Genomic DNA, 22394 nt, shown 5'->3' on the forward strand with positions numbered 1-22394 from the left:
GTGACAAAGGATGTTCCAGCCCAGCTTCTGTGATGAAAAGGGATAAGGGAATTATCAGTTTGACTGAGATTGAAATCTCATATTGTGTACTATTGACAGAAGGAAGCTATCATGCAGCGGTAAGAACTAAAAGGGGTCAGAGTTGCGAGGACTAAAGACTCCACAATAGAACTTCTGCCTGTTATCACTCTAGAATTGTGACTTGGGAATCTTAAGAAGGAAACAAAACCAATGGTGCTGATGAAGCTGAATATTAATTTGAGCTTATTATTTGGCTGCAGGCCACTAGTTTCAGTTTGGTGGTTATTAACATGTATAGCACCATTCAGGTCCCACAATATGATACAACAGAGGACAAAGAAAATTGAAGCATGGTAAACAGGAGAAATCTGTGGTGGTTTTTCAATTACATGTACTTAGACTTTGTTACAGTTGGCGTATGTGTAGAGACTGGGATTGTGCCAGAGGCTTCATGGGAAAGATGTGTTTATAGGAGAGATTTGAAAGAATTAGTTCCCTTGAAAACCATTTCTGGTCCAACTTCATAGTACTGTATTGACGAAATAAAGCTCTTGTCTTTCTTTTTCTTTCCAATAGGGATGAACACTTTACTTCATGCCCCTATTCAAATGCCTTTGGAAGAAATTGAGGTAAAAATTTCATTCAGGTATTTTGTATTTAAGATATCAATTTGTGTACAATATAGTATAATGTTGGTAAAGATTTGACTACCAGAAAAAGTTTTTTTAAAAAATACTACATCTTTCATATAAATTTCATTTAAAAGTATGAAATGAGACAAGTAGTGTAACCAGTTTTGAGTTGCATATTGACTTCTGCTGCAGTTCAAGTAATGTTGGAAGTTTTTAAATGAGTTATAGCCTATATTCCTTGTAAGGAATCTGCGCTAGTGCAGATTCTCCCTTCGTGAAACTAAGCCTAAGTAAGTGTAACTAAACTGATGCATATTCTTCCCCAGATGTATCTCCATATCCCTCCCTTCCCTCTATCCCCCATGTTGATTTTTGTTAACTCCTTCAGGCAAGCACTTGCCTTCTAGTGGATACTCTGTACATACTTTAATGTAACAATATAAATATGATTGTTGCAGTACTGTACTAGTCTTGCTGCTATGAAATCAGAAGTCTGACAAAAAATAAACCATTTTTGGAAGATATGAAAATGTGATAAATTGGTGTTGATGTTTCATATACTGAAACCTAAGTAAAATATAAGTAATACTTTATTACAGTACTTAGAAATGCAACTTTTTTTTATAGTGTCGTCACGCAAGCACTGGTCAAGCATGGAACAAAATGGACAGAACACTCATATTTTCAGAGGAAAATGACATGGATATGACCGCTGGTCACACTATAATGATTACTCAAGAGACTGGAATGTCTCAAACGGACAAGCCCGGGAAAGAAGATTTCATATTTTCAGATGAGTTAAAAGCTAAGAAAGAAGCCTCAGAACTAAAAGAGTTTGGCTTCTTTAGTAACCCTACAAAGCTGAAAGAGACTTGTACATCTCAACAGAAGACACACACCGAAAACATACGTAAAATTAATGTTGATGACTTTTTGAAAAACTTGAAGTCAACTAAACTGCTTTCTGCGCCCACTGCTGACAGGCCTTTGGTTTCTTCAGAGGTTCCAGAAAGAAGCATGTATTCTTCAGGGGAAAATGCATATTTTCACTCAGAAAAAGAGAAACACAACACAGTTGATGTATTTTGTAGACAGGAAAATAGAACTGTTGAAGAGTACTGCATATCTAATAGGAAGGCCACTGTACCTTTTACTGGGCATCCCTTAGGATGTGGGGAAGTGACTCTGACTTATGAAAATCAAGGCACGAACACAATTGTTGCCAACACTGAAAGGATTTTGCCATGTGAAACTAGCTCTCTTAATAAGACAAATCAGCAGGAAAGTGTCAGAAGAGGTTGCACTTTTAGGACTGGTGGATTGAAGACTTCTAATTATCATCTCGATATTCAACAGGACCCACGTATGCGTACTGTGAACAATAAAGAAGGGATTGCTAAAAATCAGGCTGTCATGGTAACTAGTAGCAATGCCTCACTTGCTTCTCATCAGGAAAAAAGTACAGTGCCTTTGCCCTTTGGATCTTTTGCATCTGTGCCTGCTTCCCCTGTTGATAAAACTGTTTTCTCTAGGTTCTATGCAGATATGGAAATGACTGGTAATTGTACAGGTTTAATCTTGGGTGAAAATTCCAAGCACATTGGCAATCATTATGGTATGCCTGGAAAACAGAAAAATGATATCTCCAATCTAATGGAGAAAACTGTTTTTGAAGAGAACGACATGGACATTACAAACAATCAAGCTTCTACAAATTCTTGTGAAAATAATATGCAATATTCCATCTCTTACAATGAAATGGCTGCTTCAAATCAAAAGTCTACTTATGATAATGCAGGGCTGTTAAATCCAAGACTAAATTCTGGAACTTGGGAATCCTCCTTTCATGAGAAGGAAAATTCTCTACCTGCTTCATTGTCAAGAGATAGATCAGCTGACTTCTCTGCAAAAAACATTGACTTGAATAGCAGTCATATTGCCAAGAGTAATATAAAGCAAGCAAAGAATCCATTTCGCCCCTTGTATAATTCAGTTATGTCATTTCATCAGATAACATCAGTAGAAAGTAAGACTAATGGAAAAAGTAGGATTTCAGACAATGCAATAGCCTTAATTCCTCCAGATAAAACTGTATACTACGAGGACATGGAAATAACTAAACCCACAACATTCTTCATAGAAAATGATCTGAAGACTGCTCAGTTCCAGGATATGCCACAGCAAGAAATGAGAACTGGTAAGAAAAGTACAGCTTGTTTAGACAGTGATAAGACTGTTGTATTTTCCCTGAATGACGACAATGAAATGGAAATTACAAAGAGCTGTACGGTGGCAGTAAACAATGACATTATGCAGCAATTTGAGCAAGTGCCACAAACACCCTCCTTACAGCCTGTAAATAAAACTATTTATCAATGTTATAACGACATGGAGGAGACTAAACCCATAACATGCATAATAAATCAGTCTCCTGAAAACATTTGTGCCAGAGCAGTACAAAAGCTAGATAACGAAGCTTGTGGCAGAACTTTCATTGGCTCAACCAAGGATAAAACTGTTGTCTTTTCTCTCAGTGCTGAGAATGAAATGGAGATCACCAGGAGCAACACAGTGGCATTTAACCAAGATATTGTCCCCCAGTGTGAAAAAACACCTGTGCCATCTGTTTGGAATTATGTGGACATTGCAGAATGTCATACTAAAGGAAATATCCATAAGAATTTGGTGAAACCAGGAAAGCATGCTGAATGGGAATCCTCTTCAAACCAAATGTCTGAAGCTATGTTGAACAATAGGAAAACTGTTAAAAGCCACTCAGTGCCATCAGATAGCAAAACAGACCTGAATAATCAACCAGTCAGCCAAGCTAGATTTGCATTTTCTCTTTGTAAGCTTGGTGCACTCGAATCTTTCCAAAACAATGCAGAAATCACAAATTTGCCATTTAATACTATTGGTAATGGGAACCTGGTGAGATCTAAGAAGCAAGAAATGTCAAGGGAAAGCATGGATAACATCCAAACCTCTACTTGTGGGCTAAAAATAAAAGATGCTATTTATGGTTCAAATAACAATATATCTAATGCTGAGAAATTGATACCAAACTCCATGAAACTGGGAGAAAAGTTCCCATTTTTAGATGAAAATAAGGTGATGACTAAAAACTATACAACCCGAATTGACTTTATGCATACAAATGCAGTTAAGAATGAATGCTGCTTACTTTCCCAGGAACAACTGAACTCTGTCCTTCCTACTTCAGCTGATTCTTATGGAATAAAATTGGGTGTTGACAAAGATACATTTGAACCATCAATTTGTTCTGCTAATGTAATGCCATCAGTATCTCAAACTATTGTTCAAGAGCAACGGAGATCTTTGAAAATTCCCATAGAATCCTACACATCCAATCATAATAATCTTTCAAATGAAACTGCATCAAATGGTCTGTACCATAGTGAAAAAAAGAGTTTAGTGTGGCCTGAAGAAATGCCAGCTCAAAATTCAAAATTTACTGAGGAAAGGACTCTTGATTTAAACACAGAGAAAAAATGCATGTTGGCCACTGAAAATGAGAGCTTGAAAAATGATTCAGGGAAGTTGTCTCAGTTAAGGCAGGAAGGTAACTACACTGGAGGAACAGAAAGTGTCCTGGTGGTTGACAAAGAAACAAAGAATTACAAGACTGCATCTTGTGAACACGGCAGCGTTACAAAAGACTGGCAAACTAAGTTGAACTGTCCTTTAGAAGAAAAGCCTCTACTATCTGCTATTGTCAATGATTGTTCAAAGCTAAATGATATTGGGAACAAGTCAGAACTAGTTATAATGCCCCAGAACATTGAACCAATTCCTGGAGAGCAGTTGCCCAGACTGATGATAAAGCCAGAAGATGGTTTAGTGTTGAAAGAAGATATCCAAGAATTCAGTAATTCTTCTAATGATGGAAATATTATGGAGGATGTTCCTTTCAGTGTACCTTTAAATAGCATAAGTCAAAATCACTGTCAAATGACAAAATTGCCCCTGGGAATCTTCCCACCTAAACTGCCAAATAGAAGGAAGTCTGCTATATCTAATGTGGAAGAGATTTGTGCCAGATCAGAAGAGAGGCCTGAAATTCAAGATTCAGAAAACACTTTCCTCATTAAGAAACCCTCAGGTGAAATTGCGCAAAACTTGAGTCCATCTCATTACATAGATGAAGAATTACCTCCTGCGTGTGCAGAGGAAATGGATTCTAGTGAGTCTCTACATTGTGAAGAGCTGGAAAAGCCCTGTAGTGTGGAGAATGAGAAAGAGATCATTACTTATCTGTCTGAAATAGTTGAAGCTAATAAGCAGAAGAGATCTTGGAATCAAGAGGATGAGGAACTTCAGAAAGAAAAGAAATTCAAGGTAGATGAGAGCTGGAATGATTCTGCAGAGTCAAAACAGGTGGGTGTAACTCCATTATTTTTAGCATTTGATCACTTTTCTCAAGTCTAATCAGCTTCTCTGGAATATACTAAAAGTGTGAATGAAATATGTATTTAATGGGTTTTATCGTAAAGGGGGCTGATCACATTTTCAGTCTCGGCATACTATCCTTGGCATACTCTTTCCTCCCCCCCCCCAGCATTGGGGTAATAATGCTCAATTACCTGGCAGAGCAATTATAAGAGTGATTTTCTGAGAAAAGGGTGTTGTTGGTGCTTGAGGTTAAATCTTTGGATAAGACTGGAAGAGAAACCTTGTCTGAAACCACAAGATGCTGCTGTCAGTCAGTGCAGGCAATAGACCAGTGTTCTGACTTGGTACTCGTCAACTTCACATATTCATATGACTGAAGTAAAAACTAGTTTTATGTAAATAATATTGTCCTTAGGCTTTCTTGCTAGCTACTTGCGCATTTTTCCATTTATTTTTTTTACTTCAAGGAAAAAGTAGTTTTTCAGTTTTCTGAACTGAGGAAATCAGGACAAAAAACAATTTTACAAATAATCACAAAAAGCCTATTTAACATTTTAAGTTGGCTTTTATTTTGAGACTGAGTTTCTATTCTACTGAGCACAATTAACCACCCAGTATACCTATTGTAAACCCACTGCGCTCCATTTATGCTCGTATTGCTTCAAGCTGATTTAGGCCCATAATCTGGGTATCTTTTACACATTAGTGTGCACACCCAGTTAAACTAGATTTTGTGTAGGCTGGCTTTGATTGTGTGTTCTGTGGCTGCAGCCTTATACACACTTACCTGGGAGTAGATCGGGTATGAGGCAACATAGATGCTGAATTTAGACATGACTTGTATTTATTAGGAACATAGTTCAGTTCACATAAGCTTAAGATTTTTCCAGTCAACTATTTTATTGACATCTTAGATTGAATAGTAGCATTTGATCTTTTGCTATACTTGAGGGGGAAAAAATTCCATTATAAACTCTCGTGGGCAAGGAATCAGGAAACAGACTAACAGGGCTGGTTGTGTATTAGGCTGCCATAAAGAAACTTAAAAACTGCTTCTTATAGTGATTCACAGAAAATGTACCTCCAATTATTTTGCTGACCTATTATGACTTGAAAATTATTTTAATTTCAGCCTCTCTCTAGCACAGTGGTAGCTCATAGTGATGCAGAAGCTCATGAAGATAAAAATGTCCAAGACCCGAGAACTACAAATCTGGAAAGAACACAAAGCAGCAATAGCAGCTCTTTGGATTCAATTAAGGCAGATACAGACTTCAGTAGTAAGTTGTTTTTCCCCCCAAACCTGATTATTTATTTATTTTTCACACTTTTATACTGTCCTTCCTCCAAAAAGCTCAGGCGGTGGACACAGCTGCTCCCATCCTTTTGTTCTCACAACAACCCTGTGAGGTAGGTGAGGCTGAGAGAAAGTGGGTTCCTGGGTTCAAGGTCACCCAGGAAGCTTTGTGACTGAGGGGGATTTGAACCTGGATCTTCCAGGTCTAAGTCCACCTCCCAGACCATTAGGAAATAAGAACAGCCCCACTAGATCAGGCCATAGGCTCATCTAGTCCAGCTTCCTGTATCTCACAGAGGCCCACCAAATGCCAACTACGCCACCCTGCCTCATCTATTATGGATTAAACAAACCCAATAGATGAAGGGACTTCATCATATTGTGCATGTGACTGATGTTTTTCCTTCAGTGACACAGTGGACTATAGAGGACTACTCCTTCCATTTCAGGGCTGAAGGTAATTACTGACCAATTGCAATTCAGCTGCAAATGAATACAAATAATCCTCCAGAAATGTTGGCTGGTTGGTCAGTCTATCTTATTCTCTTCACTCCTGTCATTCAGTCTACTCAGGGCTTGCTTTGTAATAATAATAATAATGTATTGTATTGGCAACCTTCAGTCTCGAAAGACTATGGTATCGCGCTCTGAAAGGTGGTTCTGGCACAGCGTCTAGTGTGGCTGAAAAGGCCAATCCGGGAGTGACAATCCCTTCCACACCGGGAGCAAGTGCAGTCTGTCCCTGGTCTGTCTCCCTGGCTATGGGCCTTCCTTCTTTGCCTCTTAGCCTCAGACTGTTGGCCAAGTGTCTCTTCAAACTGGGAATTATTATTAATAATAATAATACAAGTATTTATATACTGCCTTTCTTGGTCATCAGATTTCTCCTCGGACTTTAATTCAAGGCGGTTTACATGGGCAGGCTACCCATGCAACAACTACCGCTGCATCTCTCTCCTTAGCGTTGTAGGAAAGCTGTTTGCCCGAGTTGCACTAAAGAGGCTCCAGGTACTTGCAGAGAGCGTCTATCCAGAATCGCAGTGTGGATTCCGAGCCAACCGGTCCACCACTGATATGGTATTCTCCCTTAGACAACTGCAGGAGAAATGCAGGGAACAACGACAGCCACTCTTTATAGCCTTCATAGATCTCACGAAGGCTTTCGACCTGGTCAGCAGAGACAGCCTCTTCAAGATTCTCCCCAAGATCGGATGTCCACCCAGGCTCCTCAGCATCATCAGATCCTTCCACAAGGACATGAAGGGCACTGTTGTCTTCGATGGCTCCACATCAGACCCTTTTGACATCCGAAGCGGAGTGAAGCAGGGCTGTGTTCTTGCACCAACCTTGTTTGGGATTTTCTTCGCTGTCCTGCTGAAGCAGGCCTTTGGAACTGCAACAGAAGGTATCTATCTCCGGACCAGATCAGACGGAAAGCTCTTCAACCTCTCCAGACTGAGAGCAAAATCCAAAGTCCAGCTGAAATGTCTGCGTGACTTCCTCTTTGCCGACGATGCAGCTGTCACTACCCACTCTGCCAAAGATCTCCAGCAGCTCATGGATCGTTTTAGCAAGGCCTGCCAAGATTTTGGACTGACAATCAGCCTGAAGAAAACACAGGTCATGGTTCAGGATGTGGACTCACCTCCCTGCATTACAATCTCTGAGCATGAACTGGAGGTTGTCCATGACTTTGTGTACCTTGGCTCAACGATCTCCGACACTCTTTCTCTCGATACCGAGCTAAACAAGCGCATCGGTAAAGCAGCTACCACGTTTTCCAGACTCACAAAGAGAGTCTGGTCCAACAAGAAGCTGACGGAACATACCAAGATCCAGGTCTACAGAGCTTGCGTCCTGAGTACACTTCTGTACTGCAGCGAGTCATGGACTCTTCGCTCACAACAGGAGAGGAAACTGAGCGCTTTCCACATGCGCTGCCTCCGACGCATCCTCAGCATCACCTGGCAGGACAAAGTTCCAAACAACACAGTCCTGGAACGTGCTGGAATCCCTAGCATGTATTCACTGCTGAAACAGAGACGCCTGCGTTGGCTCAGTCATGTCGTGAGAATGGATGATGGCCGGATCCCAAAGGATCTCCTCTATGGAGAACTTGTGCAAGGAAAGCGCCCTACAGGTAGACCACAGCTGCGATACAAGGACATCTGCAAGAGGGATCTGAAGGCTTTAGGGATGGACCTCAACAAGTGGGAAACCCTGGCCTCTGAGCGGCCCGCTTGGAGGCAGGCTGTGCAGCATGGCCTTTCCCAGTTTGAAGAGACACTTTGCCAACAGTCTGAGGCTAAGAGGCAAAGAAGGAAGGCCCATAGCCAGGGAGACAGACCAGGGACAGACTGCACTTGCTCCCGGTGTGGAAGGGATTGTCACTCCCGGATTGGCCTTTTCAGCCACACTAGACAATGTGCCAGAACCACCTTTCAGAGCGCGATACCATAGTCTTTCGAGACTGAAGGTTGCAAATACCAACATGGGCAGGCTGTTCTAAACCCCCGTAGGGATTTTTACAATCAAAGAAAGGTTCTGTCTTTCAAGAACCGCACAACATTTCAGATGGATCTTTCTGGATCTTTTACATTACTTGTAACCCATAATGGATTTTTCCTCCAGAAACTTGTCCAATCCCCTTTTAAAGGCATCTAGGCCAGATGCCATCGCCACATGCTGCGGCAAGGAGTTCCACAGACCAGCTATACGCTGAATAAAGGAATATTTTCACTTGTCTGTCCTAACTCTCCCAACACTCAATTTTAGTGGATGTCCCCTGGTTCTGGTGTTGTGTGAGAGGGTAAAGAACATCTCTCTATCCACTCTGTCCATCCCCTGCATCAGTTTGTATGTCTCAATCATGTCCTCCCTCAGGCGCCTCTTTTCTAGGCTGAAGAGGTCCAAATGCCGTAGCCTTTCCTCATAAGGAAGGTGCCCCAGCCCATTAATCATCTTAGGATGCAATCCTAACCCCTTATGTCAGTGCTTTCCAGCACTGACATAAGGGCAATGCAGCTCTGAAGTAAGGGAACAAACATTCCCTTACTTTGAGGAGGTCTCCGTAAGTGCCACCCAACTTTAGCATGCAGCACATACCCCACTGGCACTGCTATGCCAGTGCTGGAAAGCACTGACATAAGGGGTTAGGATTGTGCCCTTAGTCGCTCTCTTTTGCACCTTTTCCATTTCCACTATGTCCTTTTTGAGATGTGGTGACCAGAACTGGACACAATACTCCAGGTGTGGCCTTACCATCGATTTGTACAACGGCATTATAGTATTAGCGTTTTGTTCTCAATACCTTTTCTAATGTTCCCAAGCATAGAATTGGCCTTCTTTACTGCTGCTGAACATTGGGTTGACACTTTCATTGAGCTGTCCACCACCACCACCACCCCAAGATCCCTCTCCTGATCCCTCTCCAAGATCCCTCTCCTGATCTGTCACAGACAGCTCAGAATCCTATATGTGAAGTTTTGATTTTTTACCCCAATGTGCATGACTTTATACTTATTTACACTGACAGGCATCTGCAATCTTGATTCCCATTCTGCCAGTAAGGAGAGATCCTTCTGAAGCTCCGCACAATCACTTCTGGTCTTCTTCACTTGGAAAAGCTTGGTGTCATCTGCAAGCCACCTCGCTGCTCAACCCTGTCTCCAGGTCATTTATGAAGAGGTTGAAAAGCACTGGTCCCAGGACAGATCCTTGGGGCACATCACTTTTCACCTCTCCATTGTGAAAACTGTCCATTGACACCCACTCTCTGTTTCCTGGTCTTCAACCAGTTCCCAATCCATGAGCGGACCTGCCCTCTAATTCCCTGATTGTGGAGTTTTCTCAGCAGCCTTTGATGAGGGACCGTGTCGAACGCCTTCTGAAAGTTCAGATATATAATGTCCACGGGTTCTCCCGCATCCACATGCCTGTTGACCTTTTCAAAGAATTCTAAAAGGTTTGTGAGGCAAGTCTTACCCTTACAAAAGCCATGCTGATTCTCCCTCAGCAAGGCTTGTTTGTCTATGTACCTATCTTTGATGAGGCATTCCACCATCTTACCCGGAACAGATGTTAGGCTGACCGGCCTATAGTTTCCTGGGTCCCCCCTCCTTCCCTTTTTAAAGATCGGTGTGACATTTGCTATCCTCCAATTCTCTGGCACCGTGGCCATTTTGAGGGACAAGTTGCATATTTTAGTCAAGAGATCAGCAACTTCATTCTTCAATTCCTTAGTAACTCTAGAGTGGATGCCATCAGGGCCTGGTGATTTATTGATCTTTAATTTGTCAATTGGGTCTGAAACAACTTTTAACCTCTATCTGACTTAATTCCTTGGTCAGGAGGGGCAACGGTTTCTGCCAGAGGTGTTCTGTCGTGAGGACAGATGCAAAGAATTCATTTGGGGCGCAATGCTAACTGGCAGTTATGCTGGTATAGGTGGCCCTAGAGGGTCGCAAACGTGCCGTAAAGCACATTTGCACCTCCTTAGGTGGGAGCTGCATCGGCGCATTCAAATGCGCCGAAGCACGGATGGAGGCTTCTGCGCCGACATAAGCGACAAAGGTAGGGGGCAGGAGGGGGCGTTACTGGACGGGGGAGGTCAGGCCTGGGGGCGGGCGCGCGGGGAGCTGGGGGCGGGGTTGGGACCCGGAGGTTATGCCAGATCCCAAGCCCCGTCCCCAGGGTGAGCGGAGTGGCTTCAAGCCGTTTCGCTCTCCTCGGACCTGCGCCACCTCCGGAGACCCATAGGGGTGCGCAGAGGAGACCCATAGGGGTGCGCAGCCCTTACCCAAGGGTAAGGGGAAGAACTTCCCCTTGCTCGTGGCTGAGCCACTGCTCTCTGCAATCCTGCGTTGGATGCAGCGCAAGCCTCCTGGCTTGCCTGCTCCAGCGCGGGTTAGGATTGCACCGTTAATTTCTCTGCCATCTCTCCTTTTATCTCCCCTTTCCCTCCCTCACCATCCAGAGGGCCAACCGCTTCTCTGGCGGGTTTCCTGCTTTTAACATATTTGAAGAAGCTTTTATTATTCCCCTTAATGTTGCTGGCCTTGCGTACCTCATAGTCTCTCTTGGCCTCCCATATCACCTTCTTACATTTCTTTTGCCACAGTTTATGCTCCTTTTTATTCTCCTCATTAGGGCAAGACTTCTGTTTACGGAAGGAAGCTTCCTTGCCCATTACGGCCTCTCTAACCTGGCTTGTTTGCCATGCAGGCACCCTCCTGGACTTAGTGGAGCCCTTCTTCCTTTGTGGTATACATTTCTGCTGGGGATCTATTACTGTTGTTTTAAGCAGCCTCCATGCACTCTGGAAAGATTGGACTCCTTTTTCCTTCCCTTTCAACCTCCTTCTAACCAGCCTCCTCATTTGAGGGAAGTCTGCCCTTCGGAAGTCAAGGATTTCTGTGACAGATTTGACTGGTACTCTTCCCCCGACATGCATGTCAAAACAGATCGCAGCATTGTCACTGTTCCCCAATGGCTCCGTAACACTGACATCTCTTGCCAGGTCCTGAGTACCACACAATATTAAATCCAGAGTCACCTGTCCTCTGGTGGGCTCCATGACTAGCTGCTCTAAGGCACAGTCGTTTAGCATGTTGATATGAGGATAATTGAAATCCCCCATGATTACAACGCTGTCCCTCCTTGACACCTCCCTGATCTGTTTCCTCATTTCAAGGCCCCTTCTGGTTTCCAGTCTGGAGGACAATAGTACGCCCCCAGTATTACATCGCTCCTCAGACCTGGTAATTTAACCGACAGAGATTCTATGGTGGAGTCGGATCTGCCTTCAATCTCTACTTTGCTGGATTCTATCCCTTCCTTAACAGAAATGGTCACCCCACCACCAACACGCCCCTCCCTATCCCTCCTGTAGAGTTTATAGCCCGGGATTAAGGTATTCCACTGATTCTCCACATTCCACTGGGTTTCTGTTATGCCACTATATCAAAGTTTTCTCTAGTCACCAAACTTTCCAGTTCCCCCATCTTCACTCGGAGACTTCGGGCATTTGAACATGGAATGCCACAGGATAGGCTGCTTATTGGCTCCTTTATACCTGCAACCTCTCATTGTGCCAAACTGTATATCTCATCCCATCATGCTACCATTCCCAATTTCTTCTCTTTTCTGGGGCATTTGGTGGGCCGCTGTGAGATACAGGAAGCTGGACTAGATGGGCCTATGGCCTGATCCAGTGGGGCTGTTCTTATGTTCTTATGTTCTCCTATTCTGTCTTTACCTTGTTGTTCTCTAACCTCCCTGTCCTCGTCCCTTAGGGATAAGGAGTCCCGAACCAGATGCCCCTCAAATCCTGTTGGCTTTCCCCCAGATAATTTGATCAAAACACTTTGTATAAATTGTCAAAATATTGAGTGACTTCAGGTTCCTAACATTTCAGGTTCTTAAATTTTTTAGAGAGAGTTACTTCTCTATTTGCTCTCTTTTATGAACTTCTATTCTGTTGAGCACAGGAAATCAATTTCGTCTAGGCATTGCTCCTTGTTATGAAGGTCTCAAGGTTACCAGAACTTCAACTGAAAACTGAGAATCCAAAGCCCCTGCCCCCCAAAGAAAAAAAAATCCCTTCAGTTGTGACAAATACTGACTAAAGTTATTTCATGTAGTATTTATCTGTTTTGGGTACTCAGTATATACTTGAGATGCATTTTTTGTTCAGCAACACCTCCTTTTTTCCTAGTTCAACAAAATAGTGAATTGGAAGCTCCACTTTTCATGGACAGTATCTGTGAGCAAAATTTGCAGGAGGTAAGTAAGAAACATAAAACCCTTTAATTCCTATCTCTAGCAGAAGTATATTTGATAGTGTTTTTTAATTTTATTTTTAATCTAAACACTTGAATACAGTTTGTAAGCTTATTTTTGGAGTATTTGTTTATTTCATTTTCAGAAATTGCAAGAAGGCATTATCACGGTCCAAGAATTTTTCACACTTCTCCGAGTCCATGTTGTGATACAGAAGCTACGCCAGAGCCAGCTTCCACCCAATGTAAGTGTATAAACATACAGATTTAAATTTCATAGTATACATGTAAAGTATTACAGTAATTTGTTTCAAGAACTACATATAACCCTCCACTGGATATTCATAAAATCTTTTCTGCTTCCAGCTTGTTTCTGATTAAACGTGGCTGCCTCTAAATACCTAGATAAATTTATACAAGAAGATCCACTGGTATTTGTATGGGACTTCACAGCTCTTTATATAGTCATTACAGTCAGTCCACATCTTTATTAACCATGTGCTCAACCCACGTTTAGTTGTGTTTTTTTTTATGAATTAGTTCTGAATTTGCCAAGCCACTATGCAATTTTAAAAAGCATCTGGGTACTTTGAAAAGGCTGCAGCAAAAAAGACACACTTGAATTCTGGCTGTGTATCTAGTTTTCTACTGCACATACATTACTTCTTTGGATTGTGAGATGTGTGGTATCAACTTGCATTTTTTTCTGTTTTTTCTAGTATGCAGTCAATGCAGCCCCTACACCAGAAGATGAGATTCTTAGCCAGTATGTTTATCGTCCCAAGTTGCAAGTTTATGATGAAGATTGCCAAATTCTCTCCGATACAATAGAAAAGTAAGATATTGGCATTTTTCAAAGAGTGTGTTTGTATTCACATGTAAATGAAACGTGAAAAGAATTGAACTATGGTGTTTAGTTCATTTTTTTGAAATAGGGCTTACATGACAACAATTACTGGGAACTTTGCAAGCTCTTATAAACCTAGAGAGTGGTGATGTTCCTGCCTTTGCTAGAGTATGCCTAAAGAATGCAGGCAATCCTAATATCTTTTCTGTATTTAACTTTTCTTCTTGCCTGTGTTGGGCTCCTGATCTTTCAGGATGTAATAGAAGTACCTGAAAGCATATCTCTTACCATAGTGCTCTTATTAATTAGAATGCAGAATAAAATTGGTAGTAATATGTAATGGTGTATTCCTTAAACAGGAATGTTTCCACAATTGCATTATTGTTTGGGCATGCACGTGGAGCAGACATGAGTGAGAAAGCTAATATACATACCTTAGATCAGCCATTTTCAACCTTTTTCAGCTCACAGCACACTGACAAGGCACTAAAGTTGTCAAGGCACACTACTAGTTTTTAATTACATTATTATAATTAATTTAATTAATAACATGAATACATTTAGATCATTACATGGCAATTAAAGAAATTCACAAGAAGCTTGGAGAGGAAAGTATATGTGGTTTCTGGAAAGGAGGAATAATGTTTTGAAATAGGTCATCATATTATCAGTTGATATGCTTTGATATGCCAGAAAGTGTTGGCAAAGAGAGGTCAGACTAAGCACATAGTGGAGAAATGTGGGATGAGGGGCAGTGAGGAGATGTGACTGAAACAAGTGCAGGATTCACTGGGGTGGGGGGAAGAGAGAGAGTAAGAGGCAACTGATTCTGGACTTTGGAAGGTGGGGAAGAGAGAGGGGAGGGACGGTAAGAGAGGGGTTAACTGCAAGTATGATGGGAGAATGTGTGTGCGGGACGGGAGGAGGTGGGGCGGGGGAGAAAAGTTTCAATTGCCTGCTTGTGTATTCAAGAAAGAGTGCAACCGAGAGCCCAAGCCTCTGTACATCTACTCAGAAGTAAGCCCTATTATAGTCAATGGGGCTTACTCCTAGGTAAGTGTGGATAAGATTGTGGCCCAACACCTTTACTGTCAAAGCCAAAGGCTTGCCAGTGGAGGCAATGCTGGGAGGGTCACTTTGGGGCATTGCAGGTAAGGAAAAAGGTCTCTTAAGGATCCTTTTTCAGCCAGTTGCTTCGCTAGCTCCGTGCCTGCTTCCCACCTTATGGCTCATTGCTCGCTCTCACTCCCTCCACGCTCCTGCCTGCCGGGAGCTTTTCCAGGCTTTCTGGCTGCCTAGCTGCCTGGCTGCCCAATCACCGCACGGGGCAGGCACCATCAACAGTAGGAGCTTCGAAGCCCCTTCGCAGGCTGCTCCTTTTTCTCCTGCTGCTGCTTGAGCCTCCAAGCAGCCACTTCTCCCATGTGCACAGCTGCTGCCTGTCTCCTTCACCCTGCGGCACATCTGAGGCAGCCTCATGGCACACCAGTGTGCCATGGCACAGCAGTTGAAATCCTCTGCCTTAGATTATGGTAGAGGGAGCCCTGATCATTCTGATGGATCAGAGTAAATTGTAGGCAGAATATGCCTTACAGTAATATATCTTTGTCCTTGTGGTAGAACAGCTGGATCCTCTCATGGAAAGCTTCTTTTTTTTAAGAGTTTGGACACTTTGTGCAGATTCTTTTTATGTATAATCTCTTAACCAGAGAAAAGACAATATGGGGGGATTCAAGGACCTATGAGTGATGTTTCTATATTTGCATCAGATTTTGAGGACCTCCTTACACAGGTGCCTGAAAGCAGTTCCCAGAAGTGAAAGGAATTCTTCATAGTAACCTCTGACATTGTACCAGAAAAACTTGTCTGTAATAGAAGGTATCAAAGTCTGTGCTCTCTTGATTCCAGCCTGTATGCATAATTTTAAGTTCTGACTCCTGAAGTGGATTCTGTTAATGCTCTAAAAAGTGTCAAGTAGTTACTTACATATCTACAGATAAGTATCTAGTCTGTTAGAACTGTTGGCTATAACATCTTTTCAGTGTTGAAAGTTTTTGAAGCACAAAATACTGCAGGATTTTTGGGACACTTGCCCTTCTAAGCCTCTTAATATGGAAACATATCTACAGACTAATGTTAAAATATGCTTTTAATTAATATTTTAGATTAAAGCCACATTTAGATGATCAAGATAAACTCCTGGTGAATGTGCATAAAAGTCTGTGGGAAGTAATGAAAACCTATTCTTATGAGGAGGTATGGAAAACTGTAACTTTTTAATAGTAGTTATTGGAGTCTGTCACCAGTGCTCCTGTGTCTCAGTTCTTTATATGTTTGGTTGGTGTGTAGTTGACCTTGGCTACTTTTATGGACTTTGTCTGCATGTGACTCATGGCACAAGGACCTGGGGTTGTCCTTTTGGGTGATGGGGGTGATTTGGGGGGCTGTTTCCCAAGAAAGAAACGTTTGCAGAGTACTTCTAAAAGCTGGGCTCTGGCGTATCCTCCAGAGTGGTACTTAATCCTGTGAAAAGAGAAAAATGCTTTTCTGAAGCACATGTGGATATCTTGGGACTCAAATTTGAGTTTTGAGAGGCTGCTGTTAAGCAAACTTCCCTGTAATTTGTTTAAAGTTTCTGTTGAGCTGCATGAGGGCAGTGCCAGAATGCTTGGCTATGATATCATTGCTGAGCTCCAGATTGCTGTAACAGAGCTGTGCTACTGAGAGCTGGGGAAAGCTACTGTTAAATTATCAACCTGGTCACTTTATTCATCCTGCTATTATTCTCAATTCCACTGCAGCTGAAAGGCTTTGGAGCAGAGTTGAACAAAATGAAATCCTGTTTCACTAAGAAGAGTAAAGTTCTTGCTCACAGGGGGAAAGCAAAATTGTATGCAAAACTGGTGCAGAATGCACAGGTAAACTATATGAGGAAACCAGGGTGAGGTAATCTTTGGCTATTTTTCCTGGTGTATAAAGCTGTTTATTCTCTGTATATGTATCCTGTTCCTTCAGATGAGCATACATAGGGTTTGTCTTGTTTTTCCTCACAGCAAACCTGTGAGGTAGGTCTTGCTTAGATGTGATGACTGTCTCAAGTTGAGCTTCATGGTTGAGCAGAAATTGAACTCTGCTGGTCCAAGTCTAACATTCTGCTACATTATTTTTGGCACTATCAAGGAATGCACAGAACAACCCGAAGAAATGTTTTGATATATGTTTTAGGATAGCTAAGCATCTTTCCTTCTGACCTCTTGGTAAGAAGCATCCTCTGAGGGCCAACCTTGTATACTTGCCCACAGTCACGGTTGAGTACCTGGATATTTCTGCCCACCTATAATAAGGAATAAAGTATCAGCAACTTGTATGGCTAGAGAGGTACAGTGCTATTTCCATGGGGTCTGAGCAATAGTAGTAGTAGTCATACATTAATGGTAGGTCATCTTACTTTGAGGGGGAGTAGTGAGGACTTTGAAGGTAATTTTCAGTTCTGGTGCCCAAGATATAATCTTGTTTTTTCTCTGATCATTTATGTTGCTCTGCAAGTTTGCAAAGCAGTTGAAAATTCATATTTAAATTATTGTAACAAACAGGTTTGGCTTAAACATAATGACTTGTCCAAAGCTCCACCTGGTAAATCGAGCTGATTTGAACCATTGGTGGTGGACAGGTCGATGAAAGTGTTGACTCAATGTGCAGCGGCAATAAAGAAGGCCAATTCTATGCTTGGGATCATTAGAAAAGGTATTGAGAACAAAACGGCTAATATTATAATGCCGTTGTACAAATCTATGGTAAGGCCACACCTGGAGTATTGTGTCCAGTTCTGGTCGCCGCATCTCAAAAAAGACATAGTGGAAATGGAAAAGGTGCAAAAGAGAGCGACTAGGATGATTACTGGGCGGGGGCACCTTCCTTATGAGGAAAGGCTACGGTGTTTGGGCCTCTTCAGCCTAGAAAAGAGACGCCTGAGGGGGGACTTGATTGAGACATACAAAATTATGCAGGGGATGGATAGAGAGATGCTCTTTACACTCTCACATAACACCAGAACCAGGGGACATCCACTAAAATTGAGTGTTGGGAGAGTTAGAATAGACGAAAGAAAATATTTCTTTACTCAGCGTGTGGTTGGTCTGTGGAACTCCTTGCCACAGGATGTGGTGATGGCGACTGGCCTGGATGCCTTTAAAAGGGGATTGGACAAGTTTCTGGACGAAAAATCCATTACGGATTACAGGCCATGATGTGCATGTACAACCTCCTGATTTTAGAATGTCAGAATGCCAGATGCAAGGGAGGGCGCCAGAATGAGCGCCCTTTCGTTATCTTGTGTGCTCCCTGGGGCATTTGGTGGGCTGCTGTGAGATACAGGAAGCTGGACTAGATGGGCCTATGGCCTGATCCAGTGGGGCTGTTCTTATGTTCTTAAGTTTTTTTTTCTACTTAAGTTCCAGTGGGATATGCTTCAATCAAGACTGGCTAAAGTGGATGAACTTCTAAAAGAAATGGACAGCTGTCTTATTGCTCTGGAGACAGGTACAGCCTCAAAGTTCTAGACAGCTTTACTTTTTGAGTAGAGCTAAGCTTAGTTATTGGATTCTATTATCACCTAGAAATGTGGAAACCACTACAGTTTTATAACATGATTTATTTGATATTATTATTACAGGTAATACCTAATTATCCATGGATTTTTTCATCCAAGTTTTTATCTCACTGGGTTGAGAAGGGCCCTTTAAATTAAAGGAAAGAGTCATTTAACAGTAGCCTCATTAATGCAGGAGGGGGCAGCCAGCAGACAATCAATGAAACATTCTTGCTGCAGGCGCTTTGAACAGCTTCACTCTGAGGCACTCTGACCCTTCCCTTCCACTGCGCTCCCCTGAAGGGAGGGGTCGATGCTTCAGAGTGAAGCCTTTCTAAGGTCTGGAGAGAGAATAATTGAGACAATGGAGATTGTCTGCCTGATGCCTCTGTCCTGCATTACAAAGGTCAGCAAGGCTGTTTTTAAATCACTGAGTAAAGGGACAGTGTTTTTTAAATCGATTTCCTTTAATGTGATTTTTGGCATCCACATGGTTTCTGGGAACAGAATCCTCATGGATACCGCAACTCAGCCTGTTCATCTTGATTTCCTCCTCCCATCAGGAGGAGTCCAAGGCAAATTACAATATTTTTCTATAAAGAAGCTCTCCTACCTATGAACAGTCAACTTATGAACATTTTCAGCTCTGATGTCTGGTTTAAGCCGATGCTGCTGAGCATGGAAGCCACTCAGGAGCATTCTCAGCAGCTCCTGTAGTGAATCTGACAACATTGCAAGTGAAACTCACAATGAAATAGATACAGTTGGGAGTGAAGGAGACAATACTTACAGAGTAAATCTGACAACGAAAGTGAAACTGACAGCAACAGACAGGGGCTTTATTATACTTACCAACAAAACTACTTATGAACTGAGCCCTGGACCTGAACGTGCTTGTAAATAGGGGAGTTTCTATATAACAGTAGTAATTTCAATTTAGAATCTTATAGGGCTGTATATATTTTGTCAAAAATAAACCTAAATTCTGTCCTCAGAATTTGCACATTTGAAGGCACAGAGACGAGGAACCATGAAGAGAAATGGGGAGCTGCACAGAATGAGATACTTGTGTCATCTAAATAATGAAAGTCCATATCTGTGATCTCCTTTGGTTTTTGATGTTTCAGTGGATACAATCTGCTTGTCTTCAGTGTAAAAATATAATCCTAACGGTGAAACAAAAAAAAGGAGGAAAATCTCAGATTGTCAACCCCCTTCTACTAGAATAGAACAGATGCTGTAATAGATCACTACTACCTAGTACTAATCAATCAGTAAATGGCATTTTCTATTTCTATTTTCCCCTTCAATATCCTAAGACAGTGGTTTTCACGCATTTAACACCAGGACCCACTTATTAGAATGAGAATCTGTCAGGACCTACTGGAAGTGATGTATGACCAGAAGTGACATCATCAAGCAGGAAAAATTTTAACAATCCTAGGCTGCATTTCTACCCACACTTTACTATCATTGTTAAAAGCATATACATAGTAGCCTGTTAAAAGTATAGGTCTGTAACATTTCCCCAGATGCAGTCACATACCATGGTAGCTTCAAGTCTAATACATTAAAAATAAAATATTAAAATGAATGGGAACCCACTTGAAATTGGTTCATGACCCACCTGGTGGGTCCCAACCCACAGTTTGAGAAACACTGTCCTAAGACATTCAGTGTGAGCATGATATAATAAGATGTCATGATGTATTGTTACTTAAAATATTATTGTATATTAAAGTTTCTGTACATTCCCTTGAGCACTTCCTAAAAGTGTTTTGGTTTAATACAAAAGCGTTTTCTAATTTAAAATACTGTAGATACTTGCCTATAAGATGAGAAATTTATGCCAGTAAATCCAAGTGTAAATCATCTCACCTTATCTGCAATTCACTCAGAGGTCAGGGCTGTTCAGGCAGCCAGGACAATGGAGAGATAATTGCAGGGCAATTGGTCTCCATGGTGATGGACTCCAGGGCAAGCTACCGCCAAAGTTAACCTTTTCACTTATCTGGAGAAAAAAGTAAGCCAGGTCTCAAGGCTTCCATCTAAATCAAGCAAGCCTCTTTCTCTTTGGCAGGATCACACCTGACCCTTCTGCACCCTCCTTCCATTTTGGGAATGTTTGGCAGAGGACTGGTTTTTAAAGTATCAGGATGTAATTCCCATTTCCATCTGAAATAAAGTCCCAGGCTACAGTTCAGTGCACTATTACTTAAGAATAATACCATTCCACTGGAGATCCACTGGGGATCTGCACCTCCCAAACATTGCTGCAGCCAGCAACTTCTGGGTTCTGTTGCTTCAGCAGGCTTTGCAACCAGATTTCCAGGCAGACATGGCTGGCTGTGGTGATGTGGAGGGGGGGGGGGCAATCATTGGCACAGAAAGGAGGTTCCCTGGCGAAGCAGGAAGCTCTGTTCACACCAGGGAAGGAATTTTCAGGACACAGTGTAAAGAGAAACAAATCTAAATAAAACTTCAATATTTTAATTTGTTAAATCTCTATGATGGTGCATTGTAGGAAAAGTTGCATTTCCTGTGAGGTTGACTTACGAATCCATGCAGCATTTTTGGACTGAGTGTTCTTGTCTCTTGCTTTTTAGAAACTGTAAGACTGGAAAGCTCAGAGTTGGATCTTGGTGACTCTTTGGCAGAATATGAGTCCAAACTGAAAGATACTGAGAGTGGTAAGGAACTGTTTTGAGCTGCATGCAGAAGGTATTGTAGAAGGTCGTGAATGAATGCAGAAGTGATGTGTTCAGCTTTTTTTTACTGTTTCAGGAAAAAGATGCACTCCTCTCTGTGTATTGGAGAATTATTTAGAATTGTTTCAAATAAAGGTCATCTTTTCCTAAAGGTCATCCTATTTTTCACAGGATGAAATTCCAGCATGAAAATTGTAGCAAGTGTAGTAGTTTTCCAGTACATGCACTTCAAAAGTTGCAGTTAGCTAAACCTCAATTCATGTACATTTTGCATGTATGTTGTGAGTTTGCTTTCTAGGATCATCCCTGCATGTGGAATTCATTTGATCCTCCACAATATATTTCCACCTAGAAATTTCTGTTAATGTTCTAACTGAACTTCAGGGAGGAAACTTACATTTCAAGACTTTTGTTCAGAGCTAGCCTGCTTAATCAGATAAAATATACAACTGTGCTTGTCATCTACTTTCAGATTCTTAATGTGTGTTTCCCAATTTTAGAGCTCAAAAGCTACAAAGCCCAAGAGGAAGCACTTCAAAGGTACTATCTGACCAAAGATTTTAACTTTTACTTGCATCCTGTGAAAGTTCCTTGTTTTTAGCACTACTCTGGATATTTTGATCACATATACATTATTTTGTTTTGTTTTCTGCAGAGAACAATCAAATCTCAGAGACCAAACACAGCAGAGAATTTCTGAGATAAACAATCTCCAGGAAAACATGAAAAGCTGTCAGGAACTCATGAAGAAATACAAGTAAGGCTGCAATCCTAACCACACTTTCCTGAGAGTAAGCCCCATTGAAAAAAATAGGACTTAACTTCTGAGTAGATCTGGTTAGCATTGTTCCCTAAGTCAGTTAAATGGAAGGGGATCCTAACAGTGATGCTTGGCACCAGTTAGGTGCTGCCAGTATATCTTGTTTCTATGTCCTTAAGTGGTATCCTTTTGAGAGTTTCATTCCTATCAACAATGAATCTAGAGTCTATAGTTGTATTTTTCATGAATTCCCTTTACCTTTAACAGAATGGCATATACTGTTTATGATTGTAAAACACATTTTTACTTGGGAAAACAAGTAAACTGCCTGGGAAAACACATTTTCACT

The 22394-nt window shown here is 41.8% G+C and overlaps 1 protein-coding gene across 1 annotated transcript in view; it reads left to right on the forward strand.

Moving 5' to 3' along the window:
* Positions 1–22394, forward strand: part of KNL1 (kinetochore scaffold 1) — a 47459-nt gene that overhangs the window by 14140 nt on the left and 10925 nt on the right. Inside the window, exons 10-21 of the mRNA XM_066609903.1 lie at positions 598–650; positions 1281–5051; positions 6199–6343; positions 13079–13146; positions 13289–13387; positions 13862–13977; positions 16155–16245; positions 16791–16907; positions 18441–18528; positions 21184–21267; positions 21786–21825; positions 21941–22042. Of these exons, the coding sequence (XP_066466000.1) occupies positions 598–650; positions 1281–5051; positions 6199–6343; positions 13079–13146; positions 13289–13387; positions 13862–13977; positions 16155–16245; positions 16791–16907; positions 18441–18528; positions 21184–21267; positions 21786–21825; positions 21941–22042 (4774 nt within the window). The remainder of the gene's footprint in view (positions 1–597; positions 651–1280; positions 5052–6198; positions 6344–13078; positions 13147–13288; positions 13388–13861; positions 13978–16154; positions 16246–16790; positions 16908–18440; positions 18529–21183; positions 21268–21785; positions 21826–21940; positions 22043–22394) is intronic.

This window comes from Tiliqua scincoides, chromosome 1 (assembly GCF_035046505.1).
Source record: "Tiliqua scincoides isolate rTilSci1 chromosome 1, rTilSci1.hap2, whole genome shotgun sequence".
Lineage (NCBI taxonomy): Eukaryota > Metazoa > Chordata > Lepidosauria > Squamata > Scincidae > Tiliqua > Tiliqua scincoides.